The 20,693-nt window shown below is 31.3% G+C and overlaps 1 protein-coding gene across 1 annotated transcript; it reads left to right on the forward strand.

Annotated features, from left to right (window-relative positions):
* Positions 1–319: 319 nt before the first annotated feature.
* On the forward strand, positions 320–12,828 carry LOC139481495 (neuropilin-1-like). Its single transcript, XM_071264872.1, has 7 exons — positions 320–455; positions 669–794; positions 8,329–8,576; positions 9,200–9,293; positions 10,016–10,135; positions 10,485–10,566; positions 11,694–12,828. Exons 1-7 carry the CDS (start codon positions 374–376, stop codon positions 12,097–12,099), a joined length of 1,158 nt encoding a protein of 385 aa, XP_071120973.1. The 5' UTR covers positions 320–373; the 3' UTR covers positions 12,100–12,828.
* The last annotated feature ends 7,865 nt before the right edge of the window (positions 12,829–20,693 follow it).

Consider the following 20,693-nt stretch of genomic DNA (forward strand, 5'->3'; position numbering starts at 1 on the left):
CAGAATCAGGACCCACCAGCACCTGACAGGACCAAATCACCAGCACAGAACGTTCTCTCGCAGGACAACCATACCCACCGTGTACCCGATATATGTGCATTGTATTGTCAAAAACAGCCCATATTTATGTAGCAGAAGCATTCGACTGTCCAATAAATAACTAAAAGTTTACATTTTAACAATTTTGTAAAACTGCTATATTTTGGGGCCAAAAAGGGGTCTTACTGGACCTACTCCTTTCACAAACAGAATCTATAAATATACAAGGAAATTGTGAATTCTTAATAAACCTTTAATGTATACTGACAGGTAAGTGTGATTTAAATACACAAAAAATATGTCAATGTACCCGGAAGTTTAAGTGTGCCAGAATATGAAGACAAATACTGTTCCAGTTGTTATATTTTTTACTGTTTTGTGTAATAATGGTGGCATTTATGCCGTTGTTCATATTGGTGAGTAGCGCTATTTTGATCTTTGTTGGTTTCTTAACTATAATCGATGTTCGCATCATAATATAATTGGTAATAATATGCTTGATGTAACATAAGATGAAAAATGTTAACAATGTTATGTAATCAACATAACATTTTAGTTCATTTATATAAAAGAAGCCAATAATTTTCATCAACAACAGATATAATCTAAATATTTTAACTATATTATAGGAGAATTAGGCTGTAGTTTTGAAACGGACTTTTGTGAATGGAATATAGTATCTTCAACAAATTGGACACGATATCGATATGCATATCACCCTGGAAGCACCGGACCAATAAAGGCAAAAGATGGAGGTATATCATCCTAAATAATTGAAATAATTGAAAGGATTAAAGATAAACACATGTTTAAAAGTATTTACTGCAGTATAGTAAGTTAAAAAAATACTTTAACTTACTTATTATATTTAAAAAAAACCACAATTACTATAAATCTAGTCGTGTTATGTTTTCTATGGCTACAAACTGTTTAAACGGTTTATACAGGACATCTATGACAAGACAAATACTGTATGAAAGTCTCACCACTCGTTACAATAAACAATCTTGTAATAATCAAGTTAAGGTAGCACAATACAAAGATTTTTTATCCCCAATCAGACATCTTTAAACTGATGTAATTTAACTCATCTTTCTTTAAATTTTATAAATGAGCTACCAAAAGAAAGCAGAAGGATTAATCTTTCAAATTGTGATAATTTCATTATAACATAATTATTACATAATTAATTGTTATGTAATTAGTTGCCATTCTGTGATGTCCATACTTGAATGAAATTAGCTTCTTTGTTCTTCATAGCATCCTCTTTTTTTTTTTTTATAGATTCTTGCACAACACAGTTTGATCTCAGATTTTTCCTTTTGTATTTCATTCTCTCATAAATCTTCAATGACGTTCGCAACATCAATTCATTAGAGACCACTAAATTCAATTGGGTATAAAAGGAGTAGGTTCAGTAAAACCCCTTTTTGGTCCAAAAATATAGCAGTTTTACGAAAATGTTAAAATGTAAACTTTTAGTAATTTATTGGACAGTAGAATGCTTCTGCTACATAAATATGGGCTGTTTTTGACAATACAATGCACATATATCCGGTACTAGCACCATCAAGTCATGCTAAATTACTGAAATCTTCCCAATTCTAGCATTTTAGTTAAATTTTAGACGGTTTTCGTGTAAAACGAAAGTGGCCGCATTCGTGTTCATCCTCAATTTTGAAATGTAAGTTGTATTTGATGGTTATACATAACATATATAAAGGTTGAGGATGAACACGGATGCGGCCACTTCCATTTTTTTCCAAAAACCATCTGAAAAGTGACATTTTTCGGCATATTTGGTAGATTTTTCATATTTGAGCTTGAATCGGATCGTTTTAAATGTTTAAATCAGTTAAAATCTTTCCCATAAATTAATTAATTCAAATGAAATAGACACTTAAGTGTTTAAAAAGTGGTCAAAATCTTTCGTCAGATGAACCTGAAATTTGAGGCCAAAATCGGTCCTTACCGGACCTACTCCTTTGTTCTATTGATGTTTTTTGAAATCTGAGACACAGTTTTGGAGGTCAAGCTGTGTAGTACAAGAATCTATAAGATATTTTGGGATGCTATGAAGAACAAAAACGCTAAATTCATTCAAGTGTGGACATCACAATATAGCGACTAATTACATAATAATAATGTCATAATGAAATTATCACAATTTGAAAGATTAATCTTTCTTCTTTCTTTTGGTACCTCATTTATAAGATATAAAGAAGGATGAAATGAATTACATCAGTTGTCTGATTGGGAGTGAGTGTATTGTGCTACCTTAAAGGGGCACTAGCTGCGAGATATAGAAAAATATAAATTAGATTTTCTTTTGTTTCAATCATTAATGAAAGTGAAATAGTGAAAATCATTGAAAAATTCGCTGTTGAAAAGGTCAATAAAATAAGCAAAGAAACATTGCTGATGAATTGTTTGCCTGCATAATTCGACCTCCTTTATTTCATATTTATATGAACTTCAATTGAACCTCTTAGCCAGAGATTGGTCACGTATGAACAAGACTGCCGTGTTTAGCTAGTAAAAAAAAATAAAAAAATGTCAACATTGAAAGTGAAACAAGAGTAAACCATTTGGTTGACTGATTCGATCTACAAATACTCATTCTTATACTGAAACCGATTATTAACATATTGTTTTAATCTATAATATAAAATCAAACAGACCTAGAAAAATCCAATTTCACGAGTTCCCTATCTATTTATATCTATGTTTATGTTTCTATCGGGTTATATAACCGTTGTCAGTCTTCTAAAGGTCACCTCGATGGGTACTTCTATAGAGTCTTGACTAAAATACATGTACAAATTATTGATACATAACTTCAAGTTAATGCATCGTAAATAGTTTGTTGTAGCCTTTTTTGATATACGTTTTAGTATGTTATAACTTTTGAACTAGTATACTGCTGTTGTCTTTTTAAGTCGAATATGAGATTTTGAGTCAAATCGGTGAACATGCATTGAAAGCTATCTCACCTTAAACAACAAGAGCCACCACTCTTTATTAAAAAGAGGTATGAGAGACTATAAAACAATACATTATAATACAAGTTCTAGTCAAATATCTTAACTTTAAAATGCATTCGCAATAAATGAAATTTCATTCAAGATATTGGCAGTATAAGATATCTGTGTTCTTTTAAAGCAATCAAACAAATTAAAATTAATGAATTCGACGAAATAATTTGGACTTTTAAATAAACGGAAAAAATGACTGAGAAAAGAATCCGTTAGAAGTGGTTTGTTTAGAATAAAAATAACAATTACAACAACTGTACTAATAGCCACTCATTATGAACCATCTGCATTACTTTTACTTGTTTTGAGAATCGCAGTATTATACATTTATTTCTAAATCTTGAATCAGAAATTGCTAGTCTAGATAAACATCATCACTATTCTGGATACAAACTGTTTATAACTTCATGAATCACAAGCTTTATGCTAATTGTATAGTCTATATCTCAAGAACAAATAAAAAGACATGTATCAATATGTTATGATATCAATATTTGCATACTCCCTTTCCAACCTATGGTATGGTATGCAAAGTGGAGCTGCATTTTGTAGACATGATATAACCACTGATATCAAAATATGTTTAAAAATATAATTCGTAAAAGAAAAATTATTCCCATGTACCAGAACGTACATTTTTTTATGATGATAACCGTATCTGAAATGTATTTGTCTATTTTTTTGTACATGACATGCAATCTTTCATATCCTTAAATTTGAAGAAGAAATTCTAGAAGAAACTTTGGTTCATTTTGAAAACTTATTTTATATTGAGAATCTAAATAAATCAGGTCATACATGATAATTGCATGTACAAAAAGGCTATTGCACACAAGCTATACTATTTATATCCAAACTTTAAACAGCTTAGTTTGGGCTATTTTTTTAATTTTTTTTTATTAATAAGGGAGGCTGTATTAGGTGCATATATGTACAAGATTTAAAAAAAATATTCTAATAATTGTTTTTATTTTAGCTTTGATTATTTACCTCTAGTGCTTCTGAAATCTGTTAACTTTTTTCTACCTTATAGTACCAAGTCGGGAATATGGCAGTTATAAACAACTAGTTCGTTTCTATGTGTGTTGGCGTTTGTATTTGTTGCACTTCTGTGTTCCTGTTGTTCCTTTGTTTTCCTACTATTGTTGATTTGTTTCCCTCGGTTTTGTTTTGGAACCCGGATTCGTTTTTTCTCAATCGATTTATGACTTGAACACCGATATACTAATGTTGCCTTCATTTCTTCTTGTAGAAATGGGTAGATATAAGAATTTAAGGAATGGCTATTATTTTTTTTTTGAATGTATTGAACCATACAACTAATTTTTTACCCTTCACATTGAATGATCCAATCCGCAAAGCTGATTATGTAAAATGTGAAGAGTCAAAAATTAATTTTATGGTTCAACTAAGTCAAAATAAATTATTGCCATTCATCATAAATAAATTTCTATAAAACATTAGGCTCAAAGAACTTTTTATACTATTTACATTAACAATAACAACGTGCAGACGTGTTGACGTATCAATACACAACGTCAGAGTGGGCGGGTCGCCAGAAAAATTGATAACATTGAAAATAAAAGTAATACTTTTAACCAATTCGATGACAGTAAATACCACTGGGGTAAAGCTGATGACCGTAGCTGCATTCATGGTCATCCCAAGATGAAAAAATAGGTCAGTATCTGTGTTGTCTGTTACAGTATTTCTATATCATTTTCTTTACAAAGGAGACATTGATACGGTGTAAATTTATAAAAGATTCACACGGAAATCACAAATTACTTCCGAGAAATGTGCATGAAACAGGAAATTCGATTAAAAAAAATCGCTAAGTTGACCGTATATCACAAAAGTGATGACCGTAACAGAATCAGCAATTTATACCAAGGGTGGACCGTAATTGGTTAAAAGATGACCGTAATTTGTAAAGGATGACCGTAATTTGTAAATGATGACCGTAACTTTTAAAGAATGATCGTCAATTCTCAGAAATATCCGTATTTGTATAACTACTTTTTTTTGTTTCAAATGATTAATGTTGTTGATATAAAACGTATTTATATGAGAGTTTTGTCCTATAAGTAGAAGAAAATGTGACGTGCTTTAAATACAAAGTTCACCATATATATCTTTTTTTTTCCGGTAGAGGGTATCATTTTTAAAATGAACATACAACAAGACATACACATGAAAAAGTGGGGAAAACATGCAACAAAAGCGCGATTAAATGACACCTTACAAGTATAATAATAAAAAAAAGTGTGCTGCACAGCCTCCAACTAAAAGCCAAAAGATTTTTTTTTTATTTCTGGAATTCCTTGTAATGACATATATAATAAATGCACTTTTTTAAAGATGCCAATGGATGTACACACATTGATATTATATCGTCTTTGATTTGTCTACTATTTTGTCTTGCAAGTAAAATAACAGAACCTGTTTTTAAAATACTACGACCAAACTAGTGAAGGCGAGCTCCAGCAGAATAGATCCTTAAAATAGTCTTGTGCGTATAGCGTATCACAAGGGGCAGGGGCGGATTAAGCCATTTTCAAAAAAGGGGGTCCCAACTAAGGGTAAAGGGGTTTCAAACTATGTGTCCCCATTCAAATGCACTGATTGGTAAATAAAAAGGGACTCCCGGACCCCCCCTTTGGATCAACCACTGAGGGGAACCTTGTCAATTTGTATATACAGCAATGTTATATAAAGACAAACTAAAATTTTAATCTGCTTCCTCTGGAACCATACACACAGGCTCGATTCCCGGATATTCATATGTTTTATTAGTGTTTTTTTATATTCATGGGCATTATGTTTTCTGGTCTGTGCGTCCGTTCGTTTGTTCGTCCGTTCGTCTGCTCGTTCGTCCGTCTGTTCCACCTCAGGTTCAAGTTTTTGGTCGAGGAGGTTTTTGATGACGTTGAATTCCAATAAACTTGAAACTTAGTACACATGTTTTCTATGATATGATCTTTCTAATCATAATGCCAAATAACAGTTTTTCCCCATTTTAACGGTCCACTGAACATAGAAAATTATAGTGTAGATGAGGCATGTACTAGAGACACCTCAGAGGGACACATTCTTGTTTCTTTAAATTTTCGTCGTGTCTCTGTCAATTTGTATTAAAATTTTAAGTCGTTATCAATAAATATTTCATTGTTTACGAGAACTTTGCAATTTACTATCATTGTCATAAACTCAAAATACGGCATATAGTTAAAAATAAATTGATGAAACATGGTTATATCCGCTAACTAAGCCCCTATTGAGACAAACACAACAAAAAGCTATGAATACAAATACGGATATTCTTAGAATTGAGGGTCATCATTTAAAATTATGAAACTAAGGTTTCAACTCCCTCAGGCAAAGTTGGCTTTAGATGAATTTGGCTATTTATTTTAGGTATTTTTGACATAAAGCTCTTCAACGATTTTCGGTACTTATACATCTTCGGATTTCAAATGTTTGGCTTTGAGCGTTCCTGATGAAGGTAAATCCAGAAAAGCGCTTCGGACGCAATAAATTATAAAACGTGTTGTTTTCCATTTTTTAAAAGTTACGATCATTCTTTATAAATTACAGTCAATCTTTACAAATCACGGTCATCTTTTACAAGTTACGATCATCTGTTTACCAATCGCGGTTATCCTTGTTTTATGTTACGGTCATCTTGAAAATATTTTGATAATGATTTACGGACATCTTGGCGATTTTTGTTAATCTGTTATAAATTTACATCATATCAATGTATACTTTGTAAAGAAAATGATATAGAAACACTGTAACAGACAATACAGATACTGACCTAATTTTTCATCCGACATCTTGGGATGACCGTGAATGCAGTTACGATCATCAACTTTACCCCAGTGAAATACGCCAAACTTTTTTATTTACAAATAAATGACAGTTGCAATATAAATGTTATATCATTTTGAATTTGAAATCGGTATATTACTGGACACATATAACCAGTTATAAATTTCATTGCAAATCATAGCAGCTACAGAACTGAAACCATAGACTTGATTTTTGAAAAGTACAAACAAATCTTTTACTCGATTTTTTCCAACACACCCAACCACACACACACAATTGACAATCCTAGGTCAACTTCAGATTATTTTCTACTTTTTGTTGCACGTGAGATGTGTTATTTTTCAATCAGAATAGTCAAATAGGTGTTTCTTGTTTTCTCCCAAGTCTATTTAATTTGCTATGTGAAATCTGAAAATGCAAAATCGTATTTTATATAAAACAAAAAGGTCAGAATATTTTCATTTTTTTAGCAAACACCTTTACATACAAGATAAAGAATTTTCTTTTTTTTCAAATTTGCTTTTGGTCTTACTACGTAATCCTTTAAATTGACACTATAAAGCAAATATATAAATACGTCTTCTTAAGCGTTTTTCGCACATATAAACAATTGACTGAAGTGTAAATGGCCATTGTTTCCCTGTCTCATATCATATAACAACCATTGTTTCATTTGCTTGTGTATTATACTTCAAAGAGGGACGAAAGATACCAGAGGGTCATTCAAACTCACAGATCGAAAATAAACTGACAACGCCATGACTGAAAAAAAGAAATGATCGACAGACAAATAATAGTACACAAGATAAAACATAGAAAACAAAAGACTAAGCAACACAAACCCCACAAAATCTAGGGGTGATCTCAGGTAGTCCGGAAGGGAAAGCAGATCCTGCTTCACATATGGCACCCATCGGGTTGTTCATCTAATTACAAACCCGGTAAATAGTATTATTCGGTAGGTCACATTCGTGAAATGGGAACGGGGTTGTAGTTACGACATAAGGAACATATTCCATATCATTGGTGAAACGGATATTCCATAACGTTCAACCATCTAGTGATGGCGCCCGTTAAAATTTACGAAGAGATGATTTCAGTTTCACCATTTGGAACTCTTGCTTTAATATCTTCCATGTGAGAAGCAATCCTCTATCAAGGAAATGATGATAGGAAATACAAGCCGGGAAAATTGTATCAGTTGGGAGATATATACACAATTGGACAATGAATCAATCAAACAATTAAGTGAATTCGATAAACAAAGTCGGGTCCAATAATGTTATACATTCGGATCGTTAACTGAACAACTGATCAAAGATAAAACCAGTGCATATAACAATATGTTGATACGAGAAGAAACTTTTCTTAAAAAAAAAGATAGAAAAAAAACCCACTTATTCCATTTACAATATTTTAGCTTTTTATATACACACAAGTGATATCAACAAAGATGACAATGCACCAATAGCTAGTTTAGAAAGTGAGCAATTTCACCCTGCAACAACTTCGAATGGTAAAATATGCTTTACATTCTGGTATCATATGTATGGTATACATATACAACAACTAAATGTTACTGTTGGAGATCAGATATTTAACAAAAGTGGCAACCAAAGTCAAGAATGGCACTGTGGTGTGATAGATGTAACAGGTCTGTCAGGAAAGGTAAAAAACCACAACAATAAATACAAATGATGTGATTTTACATCGGCATATTTTAAATATATGATTGGTTAACTCTTTAGCCTGTTTTATATAAAATCAAAATACATAATTGGTAAACATTTAGAGTGTTTAGTTTGGTATCAAAATTCACAAAATCCACTCGTAATCACTGAAACACTAGACATGGGAGGTATTTAAAATGATTGGGAAAAACAACTATAAATCACTGCTTTGTGATTTTATTTCTGCAAACCAATCTCCCGAAGAAGATGAGTTTGGATTATAAAAAAAGAACAATTTGCTGTGTATCACACCCTATAATTTAATTCTTTCGTTCAAGATATCTTGATATAAAATTTTAAATAAAGTTTTTTAAGTTCATTCACAATCCAATTGTTATCATCGTCTTAAAGTATACCAACAAATTTGAAGGAAGGTAAAAAAAGGCAGCCTTGACGAAAAAAAAACTGAGCTAATTATATGTCGCTCATTACAAGTTTTATTAATTGTCTACCTATAGAAGTGATTCATTACCTCCTTATACTGATACGATAATTGTTTTATGCTGAATGTTTGTACGGAGCATCGATATCAAGCTGTCTAGTTTTCCATTTCTATTACAGATAACATTTAATGCATACAGATCTGAGAATCCGTATTCCATAATAGCTCTCGACTATTTTAAAATAGTATATACGGATACATGTAGTCAGCAAAGTAAGTTTACATTTACTAAACATTAATTAGACCGAAAATGAAATAATTAAAAGATATACAATTTAAATTCCATATAGAGAACACGTTGTAACATTTTACTATTTTTCTAATGCTGATTGTCTTGTGGGATTAAGTGAAGTAAATGTTCGGATTTGATAAATTTGCATTTTGATTTTGCTTTGATGATTGGTTCCAGTTTTATTGTCGTATGTGAAAATCAAACAGTGATATCTTGTATATAATGGTATATAATACATGCTGGGGTACATACATGTATTAGCACGATGCCGATCAGTTACGTTACGCGTTGTAGGGTTACAGCTGTATAAGGTACAAAAATTGAAATAGTTAAAGAATCAAAACAGGAATGTAATAGGTACAATTATTGATATAAGACGAGTAACAACATAAAAGTTTTCCTCTAACAACAGTCAGATATAGTATTTATCAATGTGTTACCCTTAGTTTTAATGTACATATAGAGTTTGAACATATACATCCTGCATCAATCAATTGTTAAGAGCTGTGAGTTTAATCAAATAATTTACTAATGTTCATCACGTTTAAATTTTGGGTCGATCACACTTCAAATGGTTTGTCGTCTATGATTGTTTTTACTGTTATTTACTCTAAAAATATAGTACGAGTTGGCAATGGTAAAATGTGTCTACAACGTTAACGGTGAACGGTTTTTACATGATTTGAACCATTATATTATCCAGATTGTGTCAAATCAGACGTCACAAGTACGATAGCACCTATAACAACTAGTGGTGCATCAACAACATCTTCAACAACAGAAAAAGAAGTACCTGGGATATCTGCTACGGGAGGCGTCATAGGTAAGGGATCTCTTTTTACACTTAAATATGAATACGCTATTTATCATGAACGAAATTGAACAATAGTGTACCACTGGTATTCCCCTGCTATTTACTTAGGTAAAACTAATAATACAAAATAACTTTATTGAACTTTTTTTTAAGCTTTCCTTCTTTCCTGTGATCCGAGTTAATGACCAACAAGTTACTTACATGCCTCACAAATTATGTAAATTTTATATAGATCTCGCAGTGTTTAATTATAATTGTCTCTTTCGTAAATTTCCTTATCTTAAACATAACTCGGTTTCCGCTTAATCACATCTTATTGCTATAATAGAAAAAATTTTAATCTTTAATTTATACATAGAATTACTGCCTATTGCTATTGGTGTTCCTTGTGGTGTTTTATTAGTGGGAGCTGTAATAGTAGGTATCTGCATACACAAAAGGTAAGAAACATTTTATTTAATAGATATAGGAAGATGTGGTATGAGTGCCAATTTAGACAACTCTCAATCCAAATAACAATTTAAAAAAGTAAACCATTATAGGTCAATGTAATGCCGTATACTTACAAAAAATATTGATTACTATAAAAGCATTATGCGAGGAAAATGTTTGGTATGTTTAGTATTTGATTTTTAAAAAAACATTTTAGTGATTCACTAACAAATAACTGATCAACTTTAACAATGAAAAAAATCACTAACATGTAAAAACTAGATTGGTACAAGTAAATTTTGTACAACTACTTCATAATATTTGTCTAATGAACACACATAAAATACTATGAATGACACACTCAAAACAAGAAATATAACATAGGGGTGAAATTTAAGTTTTGTCTATTATCTTGAAAACTACTATGAATAGCAAAATCTGACATTGTCAGAAATGTTCAGATTGTTGAGGTGAACCAACTGTCATCTCATCATTAACACTTTCAGACGAATTTTTATATGATATATTGCCATTTACTGACGAATTGTACATATTTTTTTAAATCTATGTCTCTTATCATGGATAGAGAGAAACTGTACATGCAAAATGATCAGCAAGACAAAATCAACGAATAAGTCAAACATTTAAGAAATCGTTAGTTGACTTCTTGTTGGAGTTAATGCCTTTTAATTACAATTTTTAACATTTTTGTTTTTCAATTATTTTGAGTTTAGGTGTTTTTGCCTATACTACAATATGTTGATAAAAATCTGAATAGCGATAATGATCAACATCGTCAGTTCACTCCGCAAATTTACTGCCCTTATCATATTTTTGCGGTTTTGCCTATTATTTCGAAAACTAAAATAGATAGATATAAACGATAAAAATCGATAAACATCAGCCGGACAAGATCTACAAATATATCAACAATGTATATTTTGTCTATCAACTCCTTAAAGAAATTTTTACTCTTCATCTTCAATGTGTTTTTGGCAAAAAATAATAACAGAAATAGAGACAGACAATTTTAACAGTAATAATGATCTGCAGAACACAAACATACCAAAACAAAATGCTACTAGTTTATAATCTTTACATAATGTATGTACATATCTATTTTATGATATAACAGATCGCATTCAGGGGGGTTGGTAAGGCATCCTGAAAGACCTTTTACCGAAATAAATCCATACGGCGGAAGTCCTAGACACACTATCATAGAGGAGGAAGTTTATGAAGAGATTGACGAGGCCGCAATGATAGGAAATGATAATGGTGGTTACATAGATGCAGTTCCGCCTAGCTATGATGAAATAGGAAATGTCGAATTACGACAAAACGGAAATGTTGGATACATCAACCATAAATCAGAAAGACCACCAAGTGAGGATTATTTAACACCTATATCAGCTCAAAATATTCAACCAAACAGACCCAACAATGACTATTCACATTCAGGACCAGTCTCTAATGAACGACCACAAAGTGACGATTACCTTAAACCAGGAGAGTTCCTAAAAGATGATGTTAATCTGTAAACATAACCGTAGAATTAGTATCCTTATTTATGTTTGAAATTTTTTATTCAGAAATGAAATGTGTTATAAGTGTCCGGTGCTTTATTTTCCAAATAGATTACATTTTTTCGTTTCAGCATTTCATATGAAGTATTTCTTACAGGACGACCATTTGATATTCGTGGGATCAAGAGGATTTTTTGCGGATTTACGTCATTTTCAAATTCTTGTTTTCACTTTTATACACAACTGCTATTTGCTTGATTTGTCGAAGATTATTTTTTCATCCCTTTTTTCCAAGGCTGTTTATTTGCAGTTTTTACCCACCGATATTAATTTCAAAACCATCCTGTAATCACCTTCCAATCACCCGAGATCAAATGGTCGTCCCCTTATTTGTAAGAGACAAGTATTAACTGAAATATTGTGGAAATAAACACGTTTATATTTTTACTTGTTTAGACGCAAGCTACGCAAAACGTGTCGTGAAAAATGTTTATAACAGATTACTAGTATATGGTGTTTTTGATTTTATGGTGTTTTGTAAAGATAAATGTTCGGTTAAACAGTTCTTCCCTGCACCTTGTTAGGCAGAATATATTCATTTTCATCGTTTGAATAGAAAAAAAATTGTTTCCTCCTTGTTTGTTTTCCTGAATATTTTTTTTTAAACTTAGACACACCATAAGACTAATGTTTTTTATATTGACAACATTGTATTTAAATCAATTAAAGTTCACCATAAATGAATTTAGCTATTATTTTAGGTGCTCATTGGTTTATAAAGCTCCTCAACTGTTTCGATTGTTGTTCATCCTAGTCTTTTAAATATTGGTTTCGAGGGTTCCTGATGAAGGATAATCAAGAAAAGCACGTGGGTCGCAAGAAATTTGATTATAAAGTATATTCTTTCTTTCTATAGCGAAATAGGCCACACAAAAAACAACAACAAGAAAAAAGGACCTGAACAAAACTGGCAAAATGTCAAATAAAATAATCTATGAAATGAAGGCAATAGTAGTTTACCGATTTCAAATCTTGTAAAAAGAGAAAAATTAAGGTTACTTACTTAATATGAAGGAACGCATGGACTTAAAACATCATCAAATATATCAGGATTTTGTTTGTTATGTTAAGTCAGACACGCGTCTCGTCTACACAACCATCTTAAATGGCGTTCGAATCAAAACAGTTGGAGACCAAATCAAATCAGAGGTTGAAGATAATTAAAACTGGGAACAATGTATAAAGTTGTACCAAATACGGCTAATTTCAACCATGTCTTAGGGTAAACAAACTAAGCGTTTCTTAGTAAATGTGATTGCTGTACCCCAATATTTGACATTTCAGCTGGGTATATATATAAAACAGTGCTATAAATGGTGTAATAGATCTAAAACAAATGTTTTACTAAAAAATTTAACTTTGGAAGTTTAATAAAACGACATGTTGTTTTTTCTTTCTTTTAGATATAAAAGGACAATATTTGATTTTCCCATTGCTAATTTTCTATTTTTTTATGCAGAAAAACTTTAGCCACAAAACCAGGTTCAATCTATCATATTTTTTTATTTAAATGTCCTGTACCAAGTCAGGAAAATGGCAGTTGTTATCTTATAGTTCGTTTATGTGTGTATTGCATTATCGTTTTGGTTGTTTGTTGCACTTCGGAGTTTCTAGTTTCGTTGTTTTCCTCTTATAGTTAATGTGTTTACATCAGTTTTAGTTTGTAACCCGGATTTGTTTTCTCTCAAACGATTTATGACTTTCGAACAGCGGAATACTTCTGTTGCTTTATTCATTTCTTTTAATGATCCCTTTGGTTTCTGCTTGAAAAAAGGGTTTATTGAGGTAAATTGTAATACTTTTTTTTACAAACGCCGGCATAATTGGTTGATAGCTTTGGAAAATATAAGTTAATTGACTACTGATATGTTATATGTTATATTCATGGTAACCGCTATTCCGTCTTTCTTTCCTCTTCTATAGCCTCAACAAAATGTGATTCATAGGAATCTTCCTGTTCCTTCCATCCATCTGTTTGTCTAATAATTTGCCTGTGTGTGTTTATCCAATTAAATAAAATAAAAATCACAAAATACTAAAGTCCGTGGAAAATTCAAAACGAAAAGTGCCTTATCAAATTGCTATTTCAAAAGCTCAAACACATCAGACGAATGGATAACAACTGTCATATTCCTTTCATGGTACATACATTTTCTTATGTAGAAAATGGTGGATTAAACCTGGTTTTTATAGCTACATGTAGCTAGCTACTAATTAATATTGCAATAATGGTAAAGTAATATAGCAATATACTTTTATCATATATTCTCCCTGGATACCTAATATACTATGGATACTTAGTACAATGTTGCACACTAAGTAAATTGTGAACAACTGTAGAGTGCACTAAATAAAATTGAGAAAGGAAATGGGGATTGTGTCAAATCGACAACAACCCGACCATAGAGCAGACAACTGCCGAAGGCCACCAATAAACCATATAAGTCAAGATAAAAAAAGAACTATGACTGCTTTTTCAAAAACGAGTCAGGCTACACTAAAAAATGTTGAACTGAAATTCTATTTTTTGTATTGCAATAAATTAAACAGTGACACAAGCGTATTGTAAATTCTCAACCGTACATATAACGAATATATAAACATAATAAAATTTATATCGGCTATTAAATAACTAGGTATTTAATTACATTTTCTTAGTACTGCATGGTTCTCACATGTCTTTATAAAAGTGAAGTATCAATGACCGGCTGAATGGTCGTGTAAAACGATTTTAGAACGTTTATTATTTAAAGCGTAGGTAACTGATATAGTGTAACAAGGAAATTATGTTAAATTTCTATGTATAATATGTCTATAGAGGTCACGGGTAGTAAGGTCGTCATATCGAGGGGCATTTAGTACAGTGATTTTGTCATAGTTTGGTTAAGTTAGACATGGTTGTGTCTATTGACAATCAATGAAAAAACATAAACATTCGTTTTTTTCGCTAAAGGAACCTCTGAATGTAAAATCACGCGGGTAAGTATCTTTGTTTACTGGTAATATGTTAGTACATTAAATTTTTCATCATATAGTTATAATTTGACACAGAATAATGCTTGCGTATGTCAAAATTTATAAGTTGTTGTTCGTTACTAATGCATAAAGTACAGTTATTTTTTTTCTGCTGTTACATCCCATATTTCGTTATGGTATATATCTGCCGTCAATTATTCCTAAAAACACCCACATTTGCACACAATTTAAGATTACATAAATTCTGTGTCATGGTTTGGTTCATTAGTGTCATGGTTTAGTTCATGTTCAACATGGTTCAGTTATGTGATTCCTGTCGTGAATGATGGACGTGTTACGATCAAAATGAACAGACATTATGTACAACCATTAAAATACTGTTAAACAATATTTTCGGTGATATTTTTTTTCGTTTTAAACCTATTCTATCCTATTTTGAGTCAATACAGTGTCGATATTTTATTATGTTGTTGTTTTGTTCGCAGACGAGTAGATCTGAATTTTACATATTAACGATGATCTTCCACAAGGTCACCATATGGCCTTCAAAAATTAACAAATATCATACCTCTTAGCAAGTTGTTAAAGGCTCCGACAAAATTAAAGATACAGCAATTCAAATAAAAAATCTCACAACCTGACTTATGTGCAAAACAATAAGCAAAAATAAATATGATACATGTATACAGGAAAAACGACAGCCAGTGCATCACAGACTGTACACTTTAAACAATGTCGTACAGAATATGGCGTGGTTTAAATGTTTTCGGGCTCACAACCAGTCCTTGTCTTAATCTGGGCATACAGGTTACATCACAACAAACTATAAAAAAAATGTTGAAACGACTTGACCGATCAGATCGATACAGAAAAGAAATCAAGTAACAAAAACACCAAAGAAAGAACTGATCTGTGAGTATATTCCAAGCCAATAACAACTTATGAAAAAACATAAATCTAAGACAAAAGGTTTCTTTTATTTATTTCAGAATGGAACAATGCTAACAATATTCATTGTATTGTCTGTGATTTATCGCCTTGTCGGGCCAGAAACGAGGCTGTACACAGTTTAAATATACTAGTACTAAACACAACAGTACGTGTATCATTGAATTTTTCAATTATGTTTTTCAATTACATTTAATTATGTACATTTTTTCATACTAAATACTAAAACGACAGAGCTTTTTCTGATATTATCGGAACTTTATGGCATACAACAAAAATGGTTTAACGAGTTAAGTGGTACTGCCTAATACACTTATACATTTAAATTCCACACTTTGAATTAATTTTCATATTAATTTCACTTACAGCTTACTAAATAAATAAGTTTGAACTGTCCTCCAGGTTAAGATTTTGTTCCGTGAATGTTGAAGACTATTTTGTGTCCTCTCAATATCGTTTGTTTAATTTTATAGTTGAGTTATTGTATCATGGGCGGTATCATTTATATGTAGGTGGACACTGACGGGGATAATTATCGGGACAAATGATTAACGACGTCTACTTAGAGTTGTAAAACGTAACAGTTAAGATAGTAAAAAAATAATCTTTCGGTATAAATTTTCAAATCAGTCCAAAACATGGCTGATATCAACCTATGATTTACCTTTCATTAAATTCGGATATTGAATTGTACCGATGAGAGCGCTTAAAATGCAGTTCTCCATGACAATAATATTTCTAAGGGACACAAATCTTTTAAAATTAAATGATCGACATTAATTTTTAAATTCGTCCAGGCCATTGCTAATATAAACTTATGATGTAAGTTTCGTAAAATTCTGGCAAAAATATTTCATTTAAGAGTGCTAACAATGCATTTTCAATATAACTAATTGACCCTGCAATGCGTTACACGGGGTACAAACCTATTTGAATGTACGATTCACCGTTTACGCCCACCACATTTGGCATATTTCCCCCTTTAGTCAATTAGTTAATTGTGTTACTTTAATTTATCACAATCCCTTTTAAACAAACTATCAATTGAAGGTGTCACAAATATGTATTAATTTGGATCTAAACCATGACAAATGTAACCAAAACCATGACGAAATTCTAGACTCTTAACTGAACTATATGTCAATCGCTTAACCGAACCATACCAATTTGGATAATTTGGTCATCCTGCGTTAATTTCTAAAAATCAACAATTTCAATTTAGATAGTTTGATTAACAATACAGATTCAAACATTAAATTTGCTTTGTATTTGCTCATTTGAAGAAAAAAAACTGAGGCAATCGTTTTTGGAACTTATCCATGACCAACTTAACCAAACTATGACAAAATCACTGTACTAAACGCTCCTCGATATGACGACCTTGCTACCCGTAGAGGTAATTTTACAAAAAATGTAGGTGTGTATATATTCATCAGTGTCTCCATATCCCAAGCAGAACGAATGTCAATCGAATTGGCTAGTTTGTAGGATGTTTAATATGTAAGCATTGTATATAGTTTGCCCTCTCAGTAATTGAAAGAAATGTTTAAATGTTCTCATTGCGAGTTTCTAATTTTCAGGCATAATAACGATACCCAAAGATTATCATTTCTTTTAATGAATGCGTTGATGAATGATTTTTCATTTACACGAAGAATTCTTCATGGTAGATATTAACCAACCTGTTACCAAGATGGTAGCGAAAAACCTCAAAAACCGACGTTTTAAGACATACAACTCGATGACATTACGTTTTATTTCTACGCTTCGTGGTATTTTTTCGACAAGAACATCACTTTGAATGGTATATGATACCGCATATAGAGGTTACCCTATTAAATAGTTTACATGATTAAAACCGAAATGTATAGATCACAAAATATATTTTTTAAAGAAAAAATTATAGATTTTAAGTTGGAGATTTGATGATTTTAAGATTAGATTAAAAAAGTTTTCTCAATTTTTCTTTTGCTTTCGAAACAAACGTTCTCCTATTTCGCAAGAATTCAATCAGTAATTTTTTTTTTTACATTATTTAGTTCAACTAACCGAAGAGATGTATACCAAATTTTATCAAAATCTGTTGCATAGCCCATTTACTGTAACCTGATCGTATGATATGAGTTGTAAACAATATGTGTTCCCATTTTTTTTAACAACAAGTCGAAGGAAACGATAAATAGTCAATACACATTCCATATTTTATATTGCAGTATTTAAACAATGATATAAACTCAATATACATTAAAACCCATAACGCATATCACATGATAGAATTTATGTCAGCTATAAAAACCTAGGTATTTCATTACATTTTCTAGGTACTGCAGGTTATCACATTTCTTTGTAATAGAGGAGATGCATTGTTATTCAAGAGGCCATAGAAAACCTGAAGTTTCTATTTAGTCCTTGTAATTCTATACCTTTGACCTTATCCTGCGTTTATTATTTAATGGTAACTGATACCATTCAACAAGGAAAGTATCTGACATTTACTTATTCAATAGGTCATTATACAACAAATATAAAAGTGTTTATTTCAATGAGAGTGGAATGTTTATTTCTGATTTAAATACAGTAAAATTCAAATAAGAATGTAACGTAAAGCAATAAAAAGTAAAATAAAACAAAAATGAACTCCGATAAAATTCAAAACGGAAAGTCCCTAATCAAATGGCAAAATCAAAAGCTCAAATACATCAAATAAATGGATAACAACTGTCATACTCCTGACTTGGTGTTGGCATTTTCTCATGTAGAAAATGGTGAATTGAACCTGGTTTTATTGCTAACTAAACCTCTATCTTGCATGACAGTCGCATCAAATTGATGTGTCAACAAAATAAACAGGCATAATAAGTAAAAATGTCATTAATACAGCAGTCAACATTGTGCTATAATCCTAATCACTAGAAACATTAAAACATGTAACAGAGAAGCACAAAATGGAATACAGACCAAGCATATTAGTAAGAAGTAAAGACAATAATACACACATTTACCATAGTACATCAACACAGTGACGGGATGTTAGAGCCGCGTCATATATGTAACGAAGAACCATAAAATAAATTGCAACGCAAGTAGTAATTATTTTAATTACAAATAGTTTTAATCCACTTTCGTATTTCTTCAGAAAATTTGTAGATGAGTTTTATAGCAAAAACTAGCCATTTAGTAATAAAAAACATATGCAGCATTGTTTTTTTTTAATTTGAAAATTACATATGACTGTAATTAGCTGAAATATTTTCACAACAACATTAACTGAGTGAAATATATTTTTGACGATTATACGAAATGAATGCACAGATGACAAACTTTATGATATATACATGCATTGGTCTAAGCATTGTATTAACACTATTTTTCAACAGCCACTCGTTTCATATGACTTAAATGCAACAGTAGTTTGCCCATGTTAAATTCTCGTCAACCGATTAAGAAATACTCAGCAAGGTTACAAGAATGTTAATAGTAATTAGGTACCAGGCTTAAAATTTGATACTCCAGCCGCGCGTTTCGTCTTCATCTTAAGGCTCATCAGTGACACTCAGATCAAAATAAAAACAGACAAACAAGTATAAAGTTGCAGAGCATTGAGGACCCAAAATTTAAAAAAAATATGGCCTAATACGGCTAAAGTAATCTTTCCTTGGGATATTACAGTCCTTAGTATTTTGATTAATTTCATACGTTTGCAAACAATTAATTTATAAGAATAACCATATCATTGATATTCATGTCAACATCGGAGTGCTGACTACTGGGCTGTTGATGCCCTCGGGGACGAAATGTCCACCAGCAGTGGTATCGACCCAGTGGTGTAAATAATTATTAAAAGAAGCGTTAATTTATAAAAATGACCATATAATTGATATTCATGACAGTCAGAAAGCCAACAGTTATTAACAAACAGAGATTAGGAAATCTTTCGAAACCAGATGGTAAATAGTGATTGATATTCCGTTTGTCTGCCTGTCTGTTTGTATATCCTTTATTCTCAGAATTGGATCTTAAATGGAAAATAGTGTAAAATTTAGTAGGGATTTGATTGATCAAGGAATAAAGACATTTTCTTTAGATAAATAAAACAAGGACATGGGGTACAGTTGCTCATAAGACAACTATCTAACAAAGTACAATGATATAAACAAAGCAGGCCACAAAATAGCCTTCAGTTATGACTAATACGTAAACCATGTAGAAACTAAAATAAAAAACAAAACGGAATATATATATAATGTGTGTTGGTTTTTGTTTTTGCTTTCTAGATGAAACGTATCCTTTCAGTTTCCGAAAATTCGGTTCTAGCGTATAAGGATATAATTATCCCTTTTAACACTTTAACCAATACAAAAAGGAAGAATTGTATGTCACATCTAAAAACACGCATATATAATAAGTAAACGATTGATACCTGTTCATGAACTAGTGACGTCATGACCCATGAGTTGAAAATACATATTTGATTTCTGTTTGTCTACTGCCAATTTTCACACGGATATTCAAGAATGTTCACATTCAGGGCAGTAATAATTCATATCGATGTTTTGTGATGCATATGTATGTACAATATTTTCACAAATATGTCAAAGCATAAACTGTGTATGAAGTATGAAGTA

Source organism: Mytilus edulis, chromosome 1, assembly GCF_963676685.1.
Source record: "Mytilus edulis chromosome 1, xbMytEdul2.2, whole genome shotgun sequence".
Taxonomy (NCBI): domain Eukaryota; kingdom Metazoa; phylum Mollusca; class Bivalvia; order Mytilida; family Mytilidae; genus Mytilus; species Mytilus edulis.